This window comes from Gymnogyps californianus, chromosome 5 (genome assembly GCF_018139145.2).
Source record: "Gymnogyps californianus isolate 813 chromosome 5, ASM1813914v2, whole genome shotgun sequence".
Classification (NCBI taxonomy): Eukaryota; Metazoa; Chordata; class Aves; order Accipitriformes; family Cathartidae; genus Gymnogyps; species Gymnogyps californianus.
Genome location: NC_059475.1, coordinates 54,686,732 through 54,704,930, shown reverse-complemented (window position 1 = coordinate 54,704,930; position 18,199 = coordinate 54,686,732). Strand labels below are relative to the sequence as shown.

The 18,199-nt window shown below is 36.0% G+C and overlaps 2 protein-coding genes across 4 annotated transcripts in view; one reads left to right on the top strand and one right to left on the bottom strand.

Annotated features, from left to right (window-relative positions):
- Nucleotides 1-671: 671 nt before the first annotated feature.
- SERPINA10 (serpin family A member 10) lies at nt 672-7,171 on the top strand. Its single transcript, XM_050898308.1, has 4 exons — nt 672-1,410; nt 2,913-3,186; nt 3,920-4,067; nt 6,980-7,171. The coding sequence occupies exons 1-4, from the start codon at nt 702-704 to the stop codon at nt 7,169-7,171; spliced, it is 1,323 nt and encodes a 440-aa protein (XP_050754265.1). The 5' UTR covers nt 672-701.
- A 1,786-nt stretch (nt 7,172-8,957) lies between these two features.
- The window catches only part of PPP4R4 (protein phosphatase 4 regulatory subunit 4), a 72,991-nt gene continuing 63,749 nt past the window's right edge, over nt 8,958-18,199 (bottom strand). For all 3 annotated transcript variants that reach the window (XM_050897625.1, XM_050897624.1, XM_050897626.1), the window contains 6 exons: nt 17,523-17,598; nt 17,032-17,112; nt 16,600-16,693; nt 16,068-16,138; nt 15,132-15,270; nt 8,958-10,821 (listed from right to left, as the gene is read on the bottom strand). In XM_050897625.1, the coding sequence (XP_050753582.1) occupies nt 10,797-10,821; nt 15,132-15,270; nt 16,068-16,138; nt 16,600-16,693; nt 17,032-17,112; nt 17,523-17,598 (486 nt within the window). In that variant the 3' untranslated portion in view covers nt 8,958-10,796. The remainder of the gene's footprint in view (nt 10,822-15,131; nt 15,271-16,067; nt 16,139-16,599; nt 16,694-17,031; nt 17,113-17,522; nt 17,599-18,199) is intronic.

Below are 18,199 nucleotides of genomic sequence, written 5' to 3'. Positions count from 1 at the left end.
AAGCACGGAATAACTGTTTCATCCTTCTGCTATTTGACATTGAAACACGGTATTTTCAGGGAGGAGACGGCACTGACAAACCTGCTTCAGCATTTGCTGGACAGTGAAGTATAAAAGAACAGGGAATCCTATGGCATGTGATCAGGAGAATGATCTGAATGGAGTAATAAACAACCCATAGCAGAAGGATGAAAAGTGAAATGAAATGATGAAAGGCAAGCATGTCATTTCCACCACATGCTGCCTAGAATTCTTGTGCTTAGAGATGACATCAATTTCATAGGAGCAAAAGCTGTGACACAGGTCCAACAAGCCGATTTTTCATGTTTGAGCTGCATATTGTACTTGAAATCCAGGTTTCATTTTGTAAAGGAATTACAAGTTAGCAAGGGAAAAATCAGTGAAATACTTCTGATGTGAACGACCAATACCAGAAGATCATGATACTTCTTCTGGATTCACTTAATGATGTTCGAAACTTCTCTCTTTCACTGATCTAAATTTGACTTTTCAGATAGGAACCAGATCTTAGGTTTAGAGTATATACACTGAAGATGCAGAAAGACCACCTCGCTATATCTATGACCTTTTGCATTGTGAATAGAAGAACAAACTAAAAAGTCATTGTGTTGCCTTTTTTTTTTTTTTCTTTCTCCATTTTCTTTACTAGAAAAAAAAAGACCTCATTTCTGGATGTCAACATGAAAACAGGAATTTACCTACTTCTCTTAAGTGAAATATGTGTTGAAATCACCAAGGCTGGCATCAAACCTAAAATTCCAATGAAGGAAAAAGAGAATAATTTCTTGGAAAGAAATAAAAATGTCAATATTTCTGAAGAGTGGCATCATCATAAAAATATCTCTAAGCCTATTGAAGACCGAGGTCTCGAAGAGTTCACTCTTTACAACTTCACTGAAAAGACTGCAAATTTTGGATTTAACCTCTACAGAAAAATTGCAATGACACATGATAACAACGTAATCATCTCTCCCCTTTCTGTATCAGCTCTCATGACTGCATATATGCTGGCAGCCAAAGGGGAAACACACAGACAAATAGTAAAAGGTCTAAACCTCCATGCTTTGAAGGACAGGGTGGATCGCCATCATTTACCAGCTTTGTTTAAACAACTGAAAGATAACATCACAATGAATGAAGAACTTCTCCTTGTGCAAGGTACTCTTTCTTTTATCCAAAAGGACTTCAGACTCAAGGAGGCTTTCCTCAATTTATCTAAGCAGTACTTTGATATGGAATTCCTGAGAGTGGACTTTCGAAACTTTACACAGGCAAAATTTGTCATAAATCAAAACATTAACAAACGGGCCAAAGGAAAAATCCCAGAGCTTTTTGAAGAGCTTGACCGCCATAATAAACTGCTACTTGTGGACTACATTGTCTTTAAAGGTAACTGTTGGTTTTATTTTGAAAAATGATTATTTATTAGAAGAATCAGGACTCTAACTTCAGCTACATTAGAGGAAGCTTAAATGAATTCAGATGTCCTGTTTTCTCTATGTCTCCATCTAGATTTACTTTCTTCTTCTATTAGGTTTATTTAATAGGAAATGATTTTTCATGATAGGGAACCACAATTCTGCTATGCTTTCTTCCATACAACAGAGTCTCAAAGACAACAAAAAGCCCTGCATCAAACTATCTCCATCCATGTCCGAATGATCCCTCTTTATGACTAAAAAGGATGTTTAATTTTCATTCACCAATTAAAATGAAAAAGCCTTAATCATGATAGTCTTTTAAATGCTGGATACTGGGCATAAAATCATTGACTGATTTTACATAGTACACAAAAATCATGAAAACAAAACTAATTTCTCTATTTCAGTCAAGAATCTTTTTCCCCAGAGGAACCAAAGTACCCCATTATATTACCTTACAGGGTGAGGGAAAGAAATAGCTGTGATGGGCAGAGACTGTTCTGTGGAGAGGTCCTCTGTTGCCAAGTATCTTAGGCTCCTCTTCCTGTTGTTGGGGTCTTTCTGACCGCTGGCTTAGAAGATAGATAAGGGACTCCAAAAGGAGGTCCTGGCAATGACAGGGAGCCGTAGCCCACCCTTTACTCTGAAACAGCCATACAGAAGCCAGAGACACCCAGTTAGGTAAAAAGCAAAGACAAAGAGCTAGGGCGATACAGGGGACGAGAGGAATGCTGTGCAGAGAACTCACAGTCACAGTCACTACTCCAGTCCAAAGCACTCAGCAGATGCCATCCATGGAAACCCCGCTAAAATAAATGCACACATGAGAACAAAGAAAATTACCCCTCAGCCATACAGCCTCCCTATGGACTAAGTTTATTCTTTCGTATTTACAAAAGTGCAGTTTGTCCAATGCCAAGGTTACTTTCCCTGGCAGAAAACCAGAGAAAAGAGATAAATGGCTGTAGCTACATTTGAAAGCAACAGTAGAGATCAGAATCATCAGTATATAAGAGGTCACATTCCAGTGCACCTTACAAGGCAGTGCACTGCTGAATCCCTATACAAAAGATTGCTTAATTAATTTAAAAACAGGATGTTGAACAGCTGGTAGAGAATTTCAGAGAAGGTGACATGTTAATAAAAGACGGATGCTCTTATGGCATTCAATAAACAAAAAGGATATCAGTTCTGAACTTGGCTGGCAACTAATCAACCTTAGAAAAAGATTTCCCTTCTTTCCCTGCAAATGAAGGAGTTTATTTTGTGGATTACTTCCTTTTCCTGCTGTAAAAAATTTAAAGCACATACACTAAATATATTGCAATTGTCATCCACTTATTCCAGACACAATTGACAGCCACTTCAACTAGATACAGAAAATATCCTACACTTTTTTTTAAGGGTTTCTGAACATTTTTCTGAACAAGTCTGAATACACATAATTATTTAATTTCTTTCTTTCCTCAGGCAAGTGGGTCTACCCATTTAATTCCAAATTCACAGAAATGGAGACTTTCCACATAAACAAATACAGAAGTGTACAGGTACCCATGATGTTCAAGTCAGATAAAGTTAATTCAACTTTTGATGAGAACTTAAGATGCACTGTGATAAAGCTACCCTACAAAGGGAAAGCCCACATGCTGATTGTCATCCCAGAAAAGGAGGGAGATTACATTTCACTTGAAGACCATTTGAATACAGAACTTGTGGAATCCTGGCTTGGAAACATGAAAACCAGGTATTGCTTTGACACCCATTGGCCTTAATGTCTTTTATGTCTATTGCAGCAAAGCAACAAAGCACAACAAAGATTAGCTGGTCTTCCTAACCCCTTTTCACATGCTGGTGTCTCTGTGGCATTAGGTATCTACAGAGTAGAGGTCCTTTAATGGCCTACCCACAGCCCAAGTGGCATGTGAAAGCTTCTACTCTGAGCTGACAAGTCTGTGGCTTGTCTCAGTTAGAAATGTTTGCCCCTCTGAGGGCATAGTCAATCTAGTCTTTCCAAATTCTTCCTTAGGCCTTCTCTCTCCTTAAATTTAGCACTGTCAGGCAAAGTGCACAGTAAATCTAGATATGCAGTATATTTATTAAACCTTTCCTACCAGTAGAAACGCAGAGTAACGGATAAATTTGAATACGAAAATGTAAACCGAAATTATTCCTGTGAAGTGTATTCCTGAAGTGACAATTCTTTTCACTGGTCAATAAATTAGTGTGTCACCCTGGTATCAGGGCACTGTAAGTGCTGGTAGAAGTATTTTATACAGAGAAGGAAATTATTTCTAGCATCTTCGGCAGTCAACAGGTCAGAGATGATATTCTACCAACCTAAATTCCAGCAGAGACTCTTTATTTTTTGCCCCTTCTTTTTCTGTGTAAAGCTTAATTCCTGAGTAGCATGCATTTCAGCAGTCAAGTGATCTACTATATAGTCCAAGTTTGCATTAAACTTTTTTTTTTTCAAACAGAAAAGTGGATATTTCATTTCCAAAGTTCAAACTAGAGCAAAAATACAAAATGAAGAAATTGCTTCATGCTCTTGGAATTAAAAATCTCTTTACACGTACAGCAGATCTTAGTCATCTCACAGATCAAGGATACGTAGCAGTTTCACAGGTAAGCCTTCTAAAATTGTTTGCTATTTGGATTATAATAGTATATAAATGGCCCAGCCAAGAGACTATGTCGTATACACTTATAGGAACACTAATAGGAAAGGACCTCATCTACCAAGTATATGCAATCTGCACACCTTAATCAGTATGGATTCCACTTCAAGTATGAGGTGCGTACAAGTAAGGGGTGGTTACATTTCATATGTGCTCAACACCTTCCAAAGCTAACCCATCACAGGAGGAAAGCTCTGCCTCAAGAAGAATATGGTTGGCAGGGAAGAACTACAATTAAACAAAAACTGTGAACAAGAAAGACATTGTAAATGACAGTCAAATGGCAAAAGCCAGAGCAAGGAAGGAAACCCAAAGAGGGAACCCCTCGTACACAGTTCAGAGACAGGTATTTTTCTTAACAAATAAAGAACTTTAGAAAGTTCAAATTATAAAATCTCAAAAAGGTAACAGTGAGAAAGAGAAGTCGAAGCAGTCCTGCCTTTCCTTCTGTATACCTTGGCAGAGAAAAAGAAGAATCTCACAGCAAAGCATCAGCACAACACAGTTGTATTCCAAAACATACGGATGGTCCACTTCATACACAGAAACTTTTAAAAATCACTTAAACAGGCAAATGCAAGGGTGGTGAATGGCCAAGAAGAGAGGAACACAGCCCCACAGAAAGAGAGGAGGAGAAGATAACTCAGTACCACTATTTAAGGGAGAGCAAAGATGAATTTCAGAAGGCTGACAGAAAACAGAGGCAGAATGAGAAGCAGAAAAGAACAGAAGAGAAGGGACTTGACAATCACATCAATATCAAGAAGGAACAGGTCTATGTGACCAGAGATGTCCCATTAAGGAGAAACAGCTTGTCTATACAAAAGACAATTTGCTGATGATAGAAAATTAAGAGGCATAGTCAAAGAAAGAAGATAAAAAACATACCACACAGAGAAACTGGTGATTTCAAGGACTGGAGTGTGTGGAACAAGATGAAATGCAATTAATGCTAAATGCAAATTCATACATTAGAGTAAAAGTAAAACATTTCTGCAACAAGCTGGATTTATAAACAGTTGCGCAAAACAAGATTCAAATGAGATTAATCTGACACAGGATTTAAAAACATAGCTTTATAAACCTATATAAAAACATAGCTTTATAAACCTATATAAGGAATTTATATAATGCAACTGCTTGTGGTTGTACAGGGTTGTATAGCATTGATAACGAAGGACCATAACCCCAGGAGAGACTTCACAGAATCACAGAACGGTTGAGGTTGGAAGGGACCTCTGGAGGTCATCTGGTCCGACCCCCCCGCTCAAGCAGGGTCACCTACAGACAGTTGCTGAGGACCATGTCCAGGTGGCTTTTGAATATCTCCAAGGAAGGAGAATTCACAAGCTCTCTGGGCAACCCGTGCCAGTGCTCAGTCACCCTCAGAATGAAAAAGTGTTTCCGGATGTTCAGAGGGAACCTCCTGAACCTCAAACCTTCGGTTTGTGCCCACTGCCTCTGGTCCTGTCGCTGGGCACCACTGAAAAGAGCCTGGCTCCATCTTCTTTGCACCCTCCCTTCAGGTATTTGTATCAGAAGAATCCTTCTAAGGATTCTCCTGAACCCTATCAGAAAGAATCCTTCTAAGCTACTGGTGCTGCTGTTACAAGTCTCCCTACACCAAATCCTTACAGAAGCCTTTGTGATTTGCCAAAACTGTTAATAGGTGGTATGATAAACACTTCTATATAAGTTTCAAAAATGCTAAGCCCTGAACTACAGTTTTCCAAAATTGTGGTGGCTTAACAAAATAACCTTTCTGGGAAAACGTAACATCCTAAGAACAAATATTTAATGGATAAAATTGCAGTGATTTTCAGTTTGGTATAAACTATTTCACTTTTGGGAAGTACAATGGCAATCTGCAGCACTTTTCTCCCGTCCTCTTGATCGTATAACTATTCCATGCTGATTCTCAGCAGTTAACTCTGTTGCGTTATCATGAAAAAATCACACTTGAATAGTAGCTACTAACTGATATTAGAAGAAATATGTGCATCAGCTATAAAGTGCCAGAGGAGCATCCTCTCCTTGTGAATCATGACAGCCAGCTTCATTATTTAAGAATATTTAGCAGAGAGCTCAATGCTGCTGAAGTCCTTCAACTGTCTTCACATAAGTAATGCCTAGAATTAGGAGTTTGGGAGTTGGGAATGCATTAGCTGACTAGGTAGTTCACCAATACAGACCCGAATACAGGGGAAGTACTTAGAGGTACATGCAGGCTTAAAGAAGAAAAAGGGAAAAGAATCAGATCCTGCCAGGCTGTGATTTCAGTGGGAAGGGAAGGTCCTCAGATCAACCCAGGATTGTATTTCATTGCTGTACATATTTGCTCTGTGCTACCAAATGTACGAATCAGAAATATACAGAAAAAAAGCCGAGATGGGTGCATTTGCCTAATCTCTGACAAAAAATAGCTGTGAATAACATATCCAGCCAGTCAGCATTTGTGACTGATGAAAACACATCTCCCTCTTTTGAGAAACTCTCCCTCGTACAGGTAGGTGTCAAAGAGGAGCATTATACAAATGCAATGGTTGCTTCATGCTACCAGCTGCAGGAACAAAATCTCTAAGTGAGGCCTATGCTCAGAAATGTGGAAAAGCACAATGACACCTGAACTAGCATCCACACTGTAAGCATTCTATTCATGGTGGCTGTACTAACTCCTCTGCTGCTGAAGTGGACAGCATATGGGTCTATCAGTCTAACACACAGAGCTAGATCGCACAGACCTACTCATTTTAACCCTTAATAGAAACCTACTTCAACTGAATGCCTTGCACATTGAAAAACATTCTTCATGTTAATATTTATTTCTGTCACATATTTTATTTCTACATTGCATTTCAGGTTGTCCAAAAGGCAGTAATTGAAGTGGATGAAGAAGGAACTGAGGCCACAGCAGCTAGTGGGTCAGAAATAACTGCATTCACAGCACCTCCTGTCATCAAAGTGGACCGACCATTCCTTTTTATGATTTTTGAAGAAACTTTTAAAACATTGCTGTTCATTGGCAGGGTGGTTGATCCAACAGAAATGTGAATAAAGGTAACAGTTTCTATTCTGGGGTATGTAAGAGGCTTTATTTCTGTTTTATTAATTTACATTAGAATAAAAAGACAGTAAAATATGAAAATGTGAAAACCTGTTTTGTCTCTCCAGCTAGCAGTAGGTCATCCTATTAATACTTTATTAATGCCTAAGTAACAAGCTAAATTCACTAAGGCACAAAGTGACAAAAATGTGTCCTGTAAAACCTACCGTGCAAATTAAAAAAAAACCCACAGAACCGAACTTTCAAAATTCAACATTTTAGTGGTAAGTCTGAATGAAAGCCAGAGATTCATATGCCAAAATATTCAGGAAGTTCACTCCCAAACACTGCAGCTTGATATTCCTCAATGTTATCTTCTCTTGCAATGAGACTTAAGAGCCTACTGACCTCAGTGTTAGCAGAATTTTGCCACTTATAAAAACAGAAGCAGGATCAAGCCCTAAAAGAGAATTTACAGCCTTTGTCTAGAGATCTTTATTTTATTACTGTAGAAATTGCGCTAAGTCTATCATGAAGTCTGCATCATCTGGAATATGACCTCTTTCAAAGTGTTTATTCAGAGTATCAAATCAAGTCATTTTCTCAGGGTACATGATGTGCCTGCCTTTAAAATATTCCTTCTATTAAAGACAACATAATTCTGAAAAATAACTTACGTATTCTGAACCCGGAAAATCTGAATCTGTACTACTTCATAACATCAAGCTGGGCCTCTCCTAAAAACAGAATTTCTGCATGTATTATCATCTAGATATCAGGGTGAACTATGTAACAGGACACTGTGCCTGAATTAAGACAGACTTTGGTAGGAAAAAATATACCTCCATAAAAGTGGAATAAAACTATTCACAGAGTTGATCCTAAAATCCAAAAGGTGTTGCCAAAATGTTTCAGAAAAATATTTCCACAATCTAAATACAATTCACCTTATTCAAGTAGTGCAGTGATTCCAACAGAACCGCAAGATCTTTAACATTTAGTAAATTTCAATTAGCCGCAGAGTCCTATATATAAAGTATGAAACAACACAAAAAGCTACTTCTAGCTATATATAACTAACAGATCTAAGCATTACTCTACTTGCTCATACAGCCTTCACAAAATAGCTGCCCAAAAGGGGGCAGAAGAGTTTTCAAAATCATTTGGCATAGAAGCTTCAAAGGTGTCTATCAGTAAACACACATAGACAGATGCATCCACAAGAGAAGATACAAGAGATACATTACAGGATAAAGCTGGTAAACATCTCTAAAAATCACTTCAGTTACCATTAGATGTCTACCCACAGCAACCCAGACACTGGTGTAAGCCACTCACAAAAGGATTTAGCAGGCAGACTCTGGTATCTCACTAGACTACAAAGGTGCATCTAACCTAACTCCACACTGCAGTATGAATGTACCCACAAAGAAAGAGAATCACTTCTTCCTGCCTCCGAATGATTAATAGGAGGAATGTTGCTATAGAGAACCACCCAATTACCACTGTACAGTTGACCTCCAGCTGTTATTCTGAATTGCAGGTAAAAACAATGCTACAAGGGTTCAAAAGCATTGGTGCTGTCCAACAGAAGTAACCCAGAAGTAAGCAGCCCCACAAAATACTGCTGGGATGGAGGTCTGTAGCATGAAGGACTGACGGAAGTATACATGAGACACCAGGAGTATTGTACAACGAAGATGTGCAGACCAAAAAATGTCTAAATAGAGCATTTAAAGATTACAGAGCCGGAATTTAATACATAGTAGGGTTATTGAGTGGAGCACGTGTTATCAGCATTAAATAAATTAATCAGTTAAAAATGACAGACAAATGACAGCCAATAAGAAACAAATGACAGACTGTATACAGAACTCATTACATGCTTGTTAAGGGGAAAAATAGCTTAGATTCAAGTTTCTGAACTTACTGGTTGTTCTGCATTGCTCTAGTAAAGGCATCTGAGGGTCAAACACAGTTTTGAGTCCTGTTCTGCAGCTGGGTACTGCTGATCTGAGTTTGGTCCCTGGCAGAAGTCAGACTGAGAACAGATTGAGCAGTCTCCAGTGGCCCATGGGTGAGCAGCTGTAGCTGGCACACTGAATTGCTGTTCCTGGGGAACTGGGAGCATCTGCTTTCATGAATGAGACAAAAGCAGAACCTGGGAGGAGCCAGCATAGGTCGTCTGTATATCTGCATCAATATTGTGTGTTAAACATCGTAACAGTTGAAGAAGCTTTTAAAGAAATCTGTGATTTACAAGATCCTACGCCAGGCTGCAGAACAAACTGAAAACTTGAGTATTTCCACAGAATTCAAACAATGTCTGTGACTAAAGACAGAGAATACACCTAAATCCAACTGCAGTGTAGGAAGCTTAAGAATTCGGACAGTAAAGCACTGCTAAATCCAAAGACACATTTTGTACTTCACACATGACAGCATACATCTAGCATTATTACTATTTAAAATAAATACCTTCTATAGGTAAATGCTTTTATTTATTTTAATTATAAAAGATGCCCTGAGAAATTTTTTTTCAAGAACATGCATGTACAGCATTGTCCTAGGTTTTATTTTGAGTAAATCATCATTCATATTTTTACATTATAAAAAGTAACCACACACGCATATGCATTCACAGATCATATCATCTTTATCATACACCAATAAATTTTAAAAAACACATATTTCTGATATCAGTATATTTATGCTGCTTCCATTTTGAAATAGAGAAGCTGACAATAGCTTCATAGGCTGTCTCTCAAGTATTGGCATAAATAGACTTTTTAAAATAGAATTGCATGTTTTTCCACAGACGAATTTTGATAGAAACATTAGCATTAATACAAACAAATGCAGATGACATCACTGAAGCATGATAGCTTGCAATAGCAGCTGATTAAAAACTAGATTCATCATTATAAATTATTCAAGTGAAAATACAATCTGAAATACTAAAAATTAAAACAAGTATTTATACAACAAAACTTATGAAATATTTTTTTTTATATCATCTGGAGACATCTGCTTTCAGATTGCTTTGAAACTTACACAAGATTTTTATGAACTTTACTTAGTACTTGTAAAAACATTACCTCCAAATTCACAGCACAATGCTACTGAAGTTTATGTTTTTTATAGACTGATCAATGGTTCTGGACTTTGGTTTTAAATTAGGTTTGAAGGTTCCTTAAAATGTGGGATTACCTTTTCATATTCCTAACAATCCCTTCTATTTCTTGCATAAAACATGGGTGCTAAGAATTGCTAAAATTGTAAATAAGCCAATTAAGTAATGGATATGTGCATTCTAAATCCAAGAATTTGAACTACAAAGGCATAACTGAAGAAAACAAAATCCTCTCTTTAGCTGCAGCAGTTAAGAGCACATAGCTGAAGTTATATTTCATAACATTTCATTACAACGTTAGAATTCTGCAACCATTACATTACTTATCAGAACATATTCTACAGCTTGGGATTTTATTTAAAAGATAAAAAGTTTTAACATTGCAAGATGCATTTTATTCACTCCAGGCATTAGAGAGTCCCATCTGCTGCTCCCACTTTATCACACCAGAACGTTGCTTACCACCAGTCTCTGGTTCCCTTCTTTTTCTGTCAGAAGATCTAAGAGTTTGATTTTCTGTTTTTTCTTCATACAAAAAAAGAAACACACATAATATGTTGTTGCTATATTATTAAATAACATAACATAATAAACTGCTATTACATGCAACATTTTAATATAATGCTTAGCTGCTGTACTTTAAAAATTACTAGCAGCTCTACTGCACCCACTGAAAAAGCCAAATGGACACATTCTGAGGGCATTCTTCACAAGGGTGTATTTCTCCATTAAGTTTTCTACAGAAGGTCATGCAGAGATCCCTCTTAGTGAGATGGTTAAGGTAGTACAAGCAGTCTACTCATGGCTACAAATAATGCCAGAGGTCTCCAGTTTAACCCATGATAAAATTTGGGGAAAGTGGAGACGGGGAGGGGGAGAAGCTTAGAGCTCTTTACAGTGTTATTTCTAGGTCTTCTGTTGATCATGTCACTTGAGCAATTTCTGCACTTTTCATAGCCTTAATTTTTTAATCTTTAAATACACTGTTCTTCAACTTCGCAGAGTTGGAGCTATGTCAATTAACAACTGTTAACATTAACAACTGAAAACATTTAAAAGAAGATAATAAAACTACATAGCATAATAATACAAGATCGTACTACTTGATGGAATGCAGTGTTTATGAATCATGTCAATTTCTGCACTAGGACGATTCATGATCTCACTGGCAACTCTTCAACAGAAAGTCAGAAAAGCATGTTTGCTCTGCAAGTTGACTTAAGTAAGGTCTCTTGTGGGATGAAATACTCTGTGATTCTTTCCTGTTCCATAAGGTGCTTAAAGTAAGTATTCATCTCTTTTGTGGTTCCACCACTAAGTTATACGGGTGCATCTTTAGCATAATTCTTGCATTTTCTATTGCCTGAGTATTACCTAAGGTCTAGCAAATGACACCGAAGCTAATGGTCATTTTCTTGTCACCTGCTTGTGAGCACTGGATCAGGATTTACTGAGATTTTTTTTTTTCTTGCATCTACATAATTTTCAAAAAGAGAGAATATTTTAATTGGCATACACATCTCTGAAATGGGACAAACAAAATGTTTGAACTCATGAGTATGGTAAGTAAAGACCTCAGTTCTCCACCAAAGTAACTTTGGGTTTTGAAAAATTCCTGGAACAACATGAATAGATGAAATCAGAAATTCTTCATCCCTGCAAACTGCACTATATTGTCAGAAGTGAACATTTGCCAATATTCAGTAGAGCAGTTTTATGGAAAAGATTACGCTTAAGCAATTAAATAATATTTTGTCCAAACATACATTATTTTGAACTAAGAATCATTAATTATATCTGTTGATATTTTCATTATAAAACAACATATTACTGCCCAATCTTCCGTTATTCACAGACATACATAATTACTTAGAAAAAGAAACACATTAGAAGTTATCTTATTCGTGTTGCAGAGCCAATAAACTAAAAGCTAGGACTTGCCAGAATTAAGATGGTCAGTGCAATGTTTAACCAGCACATATGTAAATTTACATGATGATATAGTCTAAATATATACTCAATTATTATTTTCTCCCAAGTTTTCTGCCTTAGTGACTCTATAGATGGTGACATTCATTCATAAGCATCTATTCAATTGCACCTCTCATTGTACAATTTTCAAATTCTTCTCTCAGTAAGAGTAATTGTCTATATTTAGCACCAGGACTGGCTTTCTGAACAAAAGAAAGATAAAAGAGGTACACCTAAACATATCTGTGGTCAACAAGGTTATGCGGATGAATGCATTTACCACCAACCATTCCTGTATCTGTATCTGTTAATATCTCCTTATAGAGCTGCTCCATTTTCTTATGAAAACAATTAAGTATTGGGCCAGATTACAAAAGAGAAATTGAATCCACAGTGCAGCAGACATTCTACCAACTTGAGAGATGTGTTTTCCCATAAGAACATAGAACATTAAAACTCTTATTCAGAACTAAATGTAGGTCATCCTAAGCCTGCTCTTCTTTCTCAAAAAATGTTTTTCTTCCCCTAGTATATTGTCTTGGCTTCTGACAGTATGCAGTTTATGGACTTTCTGAACCAGAGAGAGCATCCAGATCATTGTGTTTGATCAGATCCCTACTTTCAAATAGTCTGCTGTTAAGGTATTCACTTGGGAATGGTACATTGAAACTTGAAGCTGAGTCTCTTACATTCCACTTTCCTGCCTGAAGACAAAGGTACAAACTGCTCTGTGTGAGTCTTTTCTCTCCCTTTGTATTCAAACAAAAGATATCAGTTTTATTTTAAGTGACAGATAGAAAAATCTTGGAAATTTGGAAAAGTTTTATGTGATGTAAAAAATATGTCTAACTAATCTTTGCATCTAACTGCTTCATGAATATTAATCGATTTATTTTCCCCAAATCCTTGTGAGATGGACGAGTAATTGGAATTTCTACAATGGTTGCTAAAAAAAAATGTACAACATTTGAACTAATTTCCTGGTTTTAAAGAGAGGAAACAGAGGTATACAGTGATTAGGGTGAAAGCACATGCGACTTCGAGCACACCTAATTTTTGAAAGTATGTAGCACTACATGTCATTTTGTGTACTCAAGATACATGTCCCATTTACTTTACACATAGCTGAAAATGTCAGCACGTCTACTTATCTAACTGTTGAGCTTGAAATCGTGCACTTTGAAATAAGTGACCACCTAATGATCACCTATAAAATGTCTGAAGTAAGTACTGCGGGTAATATTTAAGAGAAGGCATTAGGCTCTGGCAAATACAGGGACAGAGTGCAATTTGACTTGGCACCTTAAGGTACTTCGGCTGTGAAACCACTGACTCAACACAAACTTTCACCTTCATTCACTACTTGTCTTCTAACCTTTTCTACAAAGAAAATGCAGTTTTAAAAACAATAGGTCACTATGCAAGCTTGATTTCATTCCAGAACAAATTTATCTCGTACAGTGAAGGTGGTGAAATTCCAGTCAAAAAAATTGTATGTGATCACACAGCAAGAGACTGTATCATAATATAGTGTATACAAGTAGCTGAATGCAAGCTGTTCAGAGAACTTCTTTTTACATTTGTTAAACTTTGAGTGTTTTATTTTACAATTTAGGAATTTTATTAACTTATATTTGTGAGTAAACGTGGGGGGGTTGTTTTGGTCTGTTTTTTAAAGGAACCTGAAAATACTGAAGTGGAAAAATATGAGTTCATACAGATACTTAATTCACCAGAAAGGACCACTCAAGAGATACCACCATCACTATTGTTTCCTCTCTATACCTGGCAAACCAGTATAAGGTGTTTCCTATCTGGTGCAGGCTCCATATCTCAGCTCCCTTATCTTTGACCAGCAAGTCATAGCCTGACATTCCGGACTCGCCTTTCATTCTTGGTCTCTCATACCTATTCAGACTTCCAAGGCCCAGCTTGCACTTTCCCATACTTTTAAGCTTCTAGTTCTAGTTTCTATCACACTTAAGTCTACTTTCCCAAACAACCTCCCTTTCTTGCTATAGCTGGCTCCTTTCCTTTCTCCATTCTGTCTTGGCTAAGAAAGCAAATCTCTGATAGCAAAGAAAAATCTCAGCTTGAGCACCTAAAATTACAGCTAGTCCAATGATAGTAATTTAGAACTACAAGTTATAGTGTAAAAGGAATCTGCAGGGAATTAGCTGCTAGAGTCTACAGAGATTTGACTGAGTAAGTACACATCACAACGATTTTCTAAGACACTTTTATCACAGAAGCAAACAAATTCATCTTTGATTTTGTTCTTGCAAAATGTTGAACAGTTCAGGCTGATGTTTAAAGAAAACCAGCCTGAGGGAGATGCCTAGCATTGATTTTTTTTTAATCTAAATGGTTATGGTAAGGGAAAGAAGGCAGCCTTAATAACAAGTAGCAGTACCAGTTCATCATAACTCTCAAAATTCATCATGAAATTGTTACATAATAATACATAAACATATATAAGCACATAAAAAGAAGGAAACAAAAATTAAATCATCTAACAATACATACATTCTATTTCTCCAACTACAGGCAGCTAAATCACTGTGACTGTAGTTATTATATATCAAATGCACTAACCTTCACTTTGTCCCATTCCACCCTCCCCATAATGTACCAGCTGAATGCAAACATGTGCAGGAGAAACAATGTGAAAGACTAATTAAAAGGGAATGCAATCTTAAAAACACTTATAATTGCACACATCACATTTCTACTCTGCTATTTTAGTATTTCAAAATCTGGGTGCTGAAGTATCATAAATATAGACTTAATTTTACATGGCTCTTTTGAGTTCCCTTTGAAAATGTTACCCATAAGTTTGATTTAACCTCTTGTCAACCACTTACATGCTCATCTTTCGGGACTGACTCTCCTTATTTCCATTGTTTTTTTGGTCAGCTGAGTTAAATATGTTGCGAGACGAAGAACTGGAAGGGAAGGCAGCATTCCCACTATTACCAGTAGAATGAGTCCGGAATGAATCATCTGAAATAAAGAGTTGCAGTTTAGACAAAGAATTTTGTCTGAAAAAAATACACAGGGAGTAAACAGAATGAGCTGTTTTTCCTGTTGCAATAGTGGCATATTTCCTATGGCAATAATCCAAAAGTTTAACTTGCTGTAAGGGAATGGTTTCAACTTAACATTTCTTCAAGTATTTTTCTGAAAAAAACGTTAAATAAAAATAATTAGAGGACACATTTTGGAAGAGAAGATGAATAAATTTAATATATGAAAATAGTGGGATTTAATTGGCCAATCTTTAGCTGCTTAAAATTTAGCTATTTCATCTAAGCTAATTGTCTAGTGTCTATTGGTAGTGAATGGAAAAAGACAGGTTCCTCTAGGAAGCAATTCATCTCATTCTAATCTTTAATCATCCAAACTCTTCAACAGCAAATGGACAGAGGGGCATTTCCAGACAGCAGTTTCTCTCCCCTAATTCAGTAGAAGTTATACATATCCCCTTCCTCACATAAAATGAGTGGAGGCAAATTGCAAACCCAACCTTTTTATGACATCCAAAATACCAATCAAGAAATGCCAAACTCATTTTACTTTTACTACTTTTAAATGTAACTTTAAATGACAAATAAAAAAAAAAAAAGGGAATCTGAAAAATAGACTAACTAAACTAGCACTTAAGTGCTCAAACGTATTAGATATCTATTATTCTACATTCTTTAGAAGAATGATCTTACAGTATGCCTGTTTAATGGGGCCCACATATTCAGCACCCACACAAAAAACTAATGTAAAATAAAATATAATAACCTACTTACCACTAAAGGATAACATACAACTCTTTCCCATTCCTGATACTGAAGATGTATATCCTGTAGCAGAGCTTTTACTTAAAAGACAAACAAAACAAAACCAAATTGCTTATTACAGAAAAGTGTTCTTCTCAATTGTATCATCCTGCTGTTTAATAATATTGGAGGTTATTTCTGAGTTTATATGAAAAAATTAAATTAGAAAGTTATGCTGAAATTTCTTTAAGAAATGTACAAATTTAGATTTAGCAGTTCAGACAATATTGAAAAATATTCTTAATATATGATAAAAGGTGACATATACTAACTTAAAAGGAATTCATAACAATTTGCAGGCCTCAGCATGCCTTAAAATGGTATTTCTTCCCTCAGTTCAAAACTGCATACCTTAATCAATTAAACAGAAAGCTGAAAATTTAGGTCACAATTCAGTGAGCACATCATTACTTTCATAGATTCACGTGCATATAGTTTCATAACAATTGTCTATTAGGTAAACAGTTGCCTATGAGGTAAGCAATGAAGATAATAAAGATACTTAGGACACTTGTCTATGTTGCTGTATTTTGGATGTAGTGCTTGAGTACTGAAAGACTGGCTTCGAACCAACTTGGATTTTTTGTCTTCTTTGCCTAAAATTATAAGTAGCAAAAATTTTTAACATGGATATTATTGCATTTCCTCAGTAATTAAGAACACTTTTAATATAATTTTCTGTCAACCTATGCTAGCTGAAGGAACTGATTTAAATACTTCAGTAACAATAAATACACCTTATGTCACCTATTTATATCCTAAAGAATAAAATAAAACTAAAAACCATAGAAAACACATTCAGTTCTAGGAGTGGAATCTTTTCCTATGTGCACTATGTGAAACTTTGGCCCACAAATGCCAGCAGCAGCTTTGCTGGGTTTTAACCTGCTGATGTGAGATCAAAGCATTCTAGAAGGTTTTAAAGAGTTCTTACCTGCTGACGTACCAGAAGAGCTTCCAGGAACAGAGAGAGTGATACTTTTTGCCAACACTGATGATGTTTTACTGTCTCTACCTAAAAAAAAGTCCAGTATAAATACTTCTCTCTTAAAGTTTAACTTTAAATAAAGAAAGAGGACATAACATATCACAGTCCTGAGGTAAACAGTAATAATATCTAATCCAGTGCTACTAACACTTCAGAAATATCACAGACAAGTACTTACATTACATCCCAAAATGAAAAATACCAGAGAACAAAAACTGTCATGTATTTTATTAATAAAGCCAAAAGTCTTCCTTCTAATATAATGAGGTCAGTTTTCATAAATATCTTTAGAAATATATAGAAAAAAAGTTTAATTACCACTTTCTAAAACTCTGCTATTTACTGTATAAAGTGTCTCTTTTCTGCTCCTCTCTCTTCTACCTTTGTAGAAGAATAATGCATGCACAAACAATATGTACACAAATAAACAAACTTACGCTTCTTTTCAAACATTTTATCATTAATATTTGTAGATCTTCCTTCATTTTGCTGCTTCTCTTTTTCTAATTGTTCCTAAAAAAATGAATAATTTTCTTACGTATTACTCAGAAAAAAAATAATTAAATTGTGTTTCAACTAGGGATTGCTTCCAAATCACCAAAACAACAGTTAATTTCTACTCTCTCCTACTATTAGTACAACCCCTAGTGAATATCCAGAGAACCAATTAAATAGGACAGAATGAAATCAAGGTACATATCCTATACAAAAATCACACCAAAAAATGTTGACTTTAATTATGAAGGAACCTCAGCATTGAAGTTCACATTTATAACTTATTATTAAAATAATGGCTTTTTTTTTTTTTTAATTAAAAAGATACAGAAATTGGCAGCTGACAATGTAAAATTTCGGTGCTACACAGATACTGTGATAACAGAACTGGAATACTTTTAATTCAAACATACAATTAAATGAAAATGTTTTTCTCAAATGGTAAGGTGTGTCACATATGCTCAAACCTTTTAAAGGCCTAAAATTAACATCTACAGTCGATAAGCCTTTAGGCAAAACAAAACCAAGTATTACAATTCTTCAAGTTTAAGGAATTTATTTGCCTTTCTGTAATATTAGCTAGCCTTAGAATACCTTTTGAGAGCATATCCATAGACAG

What these genes read in the sequence shown, in the direction of transcription:
- SERPINA10 (XM_050898308.1), top strand. Translation starts at nt 702, where the DNA reads ATGAAAACAGGAATTTACCTACTTCTCTTAAGTGAAATATGTGTTGAA. An exon ending in GGACTACATTGTCTTTAAAG is followed by an intron (nt 1,411 to 2,912) that starts GTAACTGTTGGT and finishes TTCTTTCCTCAG; the next exon opens with GCAAGTGGGTCTACCCATTT. An exon ending in GATACGTAGCAGTTTCACAG is followed by an intron (nt 4,068 to 6,979) that starts GTAAGCCTTCTA and finishes ATTGCATTTCAG; the next exon opens with GTTGTCCAAAAGGCAGTAAT.